General features: G+C 38.9%; 1 protein-coding gene across 1 annotated transcript in view; it reads right to left on the bottom strand.

Annotated features, from left to right (window-relative positions):
- Positions 1 to 5,451, bottom strand: part of Pmar_PMAR026791 (serine hydroxymethyltransferase, putative) — a gene marked incomplete at both ends in the record, with an annotated part of 12,133 nt that overhangs the window by 124 nt on the left and 6,558 nt on the right. The window contains 11 exons of the mRNA XM_002784826.1: positions 1 to 64; positions 124 to 212; positions 1,068 to 1,176; positions 1,988 to 2,073; positions 2,229 to 2,312; positions 2,534 to 2,614; positions 3,264 to 3,382; positions 3,602 to 3,657; positions 4,500 to 4,591; positions 5,178 to 5,262; positions 5,311 to 5,428. The exon at positions 1 to 64 is cut by the window's left edge and continues 4 nt beyond it. Of these exons, the coding sequence (XP_002784872.1) occupies positions 1 to 64; positions 124 to 212; positions 1,068 to 1,176; positions 1,988 to 2,073; positions 2,229 to 2,312; positions 2,534 to 2,614; positions 3,264 to 3,382; positions 3,602 to 3,657; positions 4,500 to 4,591; positions 5,178 to 5,262; positions 5,311 to 5,428 (983 nt within the window). The remainder of the gene's footprint in view (positions 65 to 123; positions 213 to 1,067; positions 1,177 to 1,987; positions 2,074 to 2,228; positions 2,313 to 2,533; positions 2,615 to 3,263; positions 3,383 to 3,601; positions 3,658 to 4,499; positions 4,592 to 5,177; positions 5,263 to 5,310; positions 5,429 to 5,451) is intronic.

The raw sequence follows: 5,451 nt of genomic DNA, 5'->3' as shown, positions 1-5,451 counted from the left end.
TCAGTTCTCACCCCTGCCGCAACAAGTCCAGAAATATGCGCCATGTCGCACATGAGGATCGAACCTGCGCGGGTTTCATGACATGCCTCAACAACAATACAGCCGAGTGCTCGCCTTACTCACCTGACTTGTCGGCGATCTCACGGAAGCGTTTGAAATCGGGGTAACGGGGATAAGCAGAATAACCCGTGATAAGAATCTTAGGCCGAAACCTGACAAAGACTGTCTAGTTCTAAATTAAAATACAAAAAACTCAACGATTAGTCACTAACAGGGCGGAGCGAAAACGATGATTCTTATACATACTGATTCTCGTACATATGATTCTTATACTTATACATATGTAAGCTGTTAATAAGGTGAAACTCCATAACATGAAGAAATCATATTCTTGTAAAATCTTGTGTTCACATAATTCTATATAAATGTACACACGATGAGCTACGAATCAGTTATGCATAGGGGACGGAATCCGTTCACAATTGTCAACAAACCTCAAATTTTCACATTTTTTCCCCATTTCTTCCTACAAAAGTGCGAAAATGATATTTTTTCCCGAAAACCAAGTCCGTGGCATAACTTCAACGCTACAGAAATTTGATTAAAACAGTTGTTGCAAATTTGGGGGTGCCACTCGAAATGAGGTCTTCAGATTGCGCATACAATTCACAATGTAGGTAACCACATATTATTTCATATAACTTCTCATTTTTCTCACTCGAGTGTGAAAAAATTCAACTATGAAAGAATTTCCGCATAATTTTTCTCGATAATTCGGGAAAAAACCCAAAAAAACTCGCGCATACTTCAAACATTGCTACAACGCAGCAGAACTTAAATCACATCTCAAATTTAACAAACGTTCTTACCGCGTCGCCAACAACTCCAGTTGCTCATTGCTCACTTCTTATTTTTCCAACTCCAGTATAATTCAATTTTCTCACTAAAAAAATTCACTTCCAATTTTCGATAAAAAAATCGAAAATTTTCGCATAATTTTCTTCCATAAGTCGGGAAAAAACCCCAAAAAACTCGCGCATACTTCAAAATTTTATGAATACTCTTACCGTGTTGCCAACAACTCCAGTTGCTCATAGTCTATCACTCCAGTGTTCTCATCGAGCCTGTAGGGCATCGACGTCCAGAACTTGGAAACCATTGAGACTTTTTTAGTATCTTCATCATCACAAAACGATTAGCAAAAAACACGGTATATAAAATTTAAATCAAATTTCTCACAACCCTTTAAAAAAGTTCTACCGCTGTTCTCATCCAATACACTAGTGTGATTTTATATTATAGGGAAACCAATAAGGCTAGTGCTATTCACTGCTCACATGCGTTTTTTGCGAGATGGAGTGTAAAATACGTTTTTCGTATCACTTACAACGAAATGTATACCATAGCAGTATGTGAATAATCAATCAATGGAGTTTCACAGACCGTGATATGAAAAACACTAGTGAAAAACATATCTCACGACTACTGTATATCACCGCGAATATCGCGTTTTTCACCGAGTTTTACACCACTTCACGTAAAATGGGTGGAACTCCAATATTATTAGAATATAGATCTTGCAGAGCTTGAATGGTTTTCAACAGTCACAGGTTCGATTCCCAGCACATGCTTTTTTCGAGCATTTCTTGTCGCTTACAATCACAACAGTTCTAGCCAATACACTATACACAATATTGGTGATGAGGTCACCCACATACACCCGAGTTCTTAGCTTTGGGCGAGCGACCTCCACCCCTTTTTGTATTAATGAAGTTCCACTCGTTTCACGGTGATATTCACGGTGATATGCAGTAGTCGCGAAATATGCTATTCATATCACAAGTGGTGAAACTCCATTATAAATAATAATAAGAAACTTATTATTTATATATTATAAATACTGATATACTGATTATTATCAGTATTATTTTTAGTAATTAATAATATATATATTATTAATTATTAATAATTTCACCCCAATTCTCACCAGTCTGATAACCATGCGAGAGGTGGCCCCCATGCGGCAAGTCCAATGCCATCAGCCTATCATGTGGCTCCATCAAAGCTGTGTATCTCAATAACAATGGAGTTTCACGGACCGTGATATTTCACGACTACTACAGGCCGCGAATATCGCGTTTTTCACCCAGCTTTACGCCACTTCACGTAAAACGGGTTGTGAAACTCCAATAACTCCTATTAATCGCTTTTCACTATAGTGAACTTACACTTGGAAATTCGCGGGCGACCCCGACAGAGGTTGCACGTTAACTCCCCACTGCTCAGGATTCAGCCGAAATGCTTCAAACGCTCTGAAGTGTGAGAAAATATGTGCATGCTTGTTATAGTGATGTTTCACCCTAGTGATATGAAAAACACTTCTCATGACTACTGCATCTCACCGCGAATATCGCCTTTTTTCACCAAGTTTTACGCCACCTCACGTGAAACGCGTGAAAACATATGGACGTTAATTCCCCTTGTTATCAATAAAATCTTCACTGTGCGCAACAACAAGAAGAAGGAATCCTACCTCTGTCTGCAAAGATTCTCCATCTGATCAATGTACTCATTTCCACCATAATAGCGAGCATTAGGATACCCCTCTGAATATCTACATCATAAAAAATATCTTTGCGCACGCGTGCAAATATCATTTTGATTACAGTTGAGTCAATTGACGTTGAAATCAACACGTGCAAAAAATCATAAACTTTCTACTATAATCGTCTCCGCTACAGCGGAGCGAAGCGTTTCACGATGTGCATTAATTACCAATCACAACACTGAGAATTAATTTGCATAATACTCCTATTACTATCAACAATGGAGTTTCACCCGTGATATGAAAAACACTAGTGAAAAACGCATTTTACAATTCACTTCGCGAAAAACGCATTTCAGCAGTGAAACGGTTAAAAATAGTGCGAGTATTTCACGTGAAATGGAGAGATCTGTCCGGTTTAATTCGCGAAGTGTTTTCAATTCACTGCATATCACCGCGAATATCGCGTTTATCACATTGAGTTTTACGCCCCTTCGCGTAAAACGGGTTGTGAAACTCCATTATATTATAATAATTGAATATTAATGGAGTTTCACCCAAGTGATATGAAAAACATATTTCACGACTACTACAGGCCGCGAACATCGCGTTTTTCACCCAGTTTCACACCATTTCACGTGAAACGAGTTCAACTCCATCGAGAAATGTTATTAATAATTGAATAATATTCAAGCTAAGACGATTATCATCAACCTACTTGTTCGTCATGATAGAGCCAATAGCATCAAGCACCGCTTGACTGGTGAAGTTTTCAGAAGCGATCAAAACTAGGTTCTTCTTTTGACGGGATCGCTCTTTTTCAATGATACCAGCAACCTGAAAATTTGGGAAATATATCTTCGCTTACCTCAGCTGAGCTCAAGAGTTTACATACGAATTCGCATAGAAGTGTAATACAAAAACCACCGAAAATTTCCTCAAATTTTCTGTCATATGCATATTTTCCCACACTTCAAAAACTCGATAATATCCAAAAGATTCAAATCATGCCCAATTCATGACCAAAAAACGTCACCGCGCCACAAAATTTCTCACCTCAGGATCAACATCTGGTAAATGCGCATTGAGCCTCTGAGCTTTCACAGATATCCCTCTTACCACAGACCATACCACACCACTACTACGAACAGCTATCCCTATACGAGCTAACATATTATGAGAAGTAACCTGACGCTCGATCGAACGAATATTCTACAACGACTGTAGAAGAAAATTTATCAATCGATTCACATTGTAAAATTTTGAAGTTTTCGAGAAATAACAATTTTACATACAAATTCTGCTAAAAACCAACAAAAAAATTCTCCACATATTTCACCAACAAATGCAGTTGATTATGTACACATTAGAGATGGGCGCGATTACGTTACGGTCCCGTACCGTACAGAGTACGGTGATACGGCGCACTACCGTAACCGTAACGTAATTCCGACGTAATGCGGGTACGGGCGCCCAATATCCAGAACTCAAGATTCCACCCGCAACTCGCGATAGAGCTTATCTTCCATCGAACTACTGAATGTTTGCTGTAGGCAGTTAATCTAGATAGACAGCTGTAAAATAATTTATCGAAAACCATGCCATCAAAAGGAAATGTTTTCAGTGTTTTAAAATATGTACTACATATTTCAAAACACTGATAACATTAGGTTGCCAATCAAAGCACTCATGCAAACAACTCCACGCTACGAAGTTATCAAGATCTGGTATGAGTGATAATTCGCGGAACTGCACGAAAATCATATTTCACTGCCTCTCAAAAACACATAGAAATCACTAGTTTGTGAGTATCTCAAAAATACCATACCACTCTTCGCACAAATCACAACAACACCAAACACGGCCCCGACTTCAACACGATAGACCCAAAACGCCTCTCGCCTCAACAAAGTCAACCTCAGAAACATCACTAATCATGCTCAACAATAATCACTTCTCAGGAGCCTCCACCAGGACTGTACCAGTTCGGCCACCACGCGTGTCGCCTCTTTCGACCAACCCAAGTTGTTCTCAATTTCACCGCGCCTGACGTAGCATCAACAACACATATAAAACCATATGCGAGCTATCACTGATAATACATGTTCGGTTGCTTCAGCTGACCTCAGGAATTTCCACATTTATCATGAAAATCTACTCATGGTGAGAGTATTTCACATATAGGAGTACATACATATACTATACATGTGAATTTGTTTCCCTACATATACTATACATGTGAATTCCTTTCCGTACATATACTATACATGTGAATTTGTTTCCGTACATATACTATACATGTGAATTTGTTTCCCTACATATACTATACATGTGAATTTGTTTCCCTACATATACTAGGGTTTGACCGCTCATTTCGGAGCTGCTGAGTTCGCTGACATACCGCCTAGTGTAAGAAGTACTGCTGTTGGAAAAAAGAAAAATTTCCTCAAATATTTTCATCACCAATAGTTGACCATGTGCGCAATTTCTCACAATTTTGTTCACTCCCCGTATACTAAAAATTTTCCGAAAAAAAAATTTTTTCCACCACTTACGACGTTGATTAATATTATCCTCTGGTTTAAAGCCTCTATTCGTCATCACCAACTTCGGTGAATTCACATGTGCCCACAATTTCACATCATTTCCAATACTCGGGCACGCCACAGCTTGCCAAGTTCCGTGCTTCTCTACCCAGGAACCCTCAGCTTTAACACCTTAAAAATACAATGCCGCAAGAATCGAACCCGCGCCCTTTCGCTTACTTGCTTTATGCATTTCCAATAACTTACTCATCGATTCTTTCCCTGCCAAGTCGAACGGTTTGTTACCCTCGTTATTCTTCGACAACTCATTTGCTCCCCAATCTAGTAGCAGTTTAGTCTGAGAGAAAAACAAAAAACAAC

Source organism: Perkinsus marinus (assembly GCF_000006405.1).
Source record: "Perkinsus marinus ATCC 50983 genomic scaffold scf_1104296934580, whole genome shotgun sequence".
Lineage (NCBI taxonomy): Eukaryota > Perkinsozoa > Perkinsida > Perkinsidae > Perkinsus > Perkinsus marinus.
This window is presented reverse-complemented; position numbering and strand designations above follow the sequence as displayed.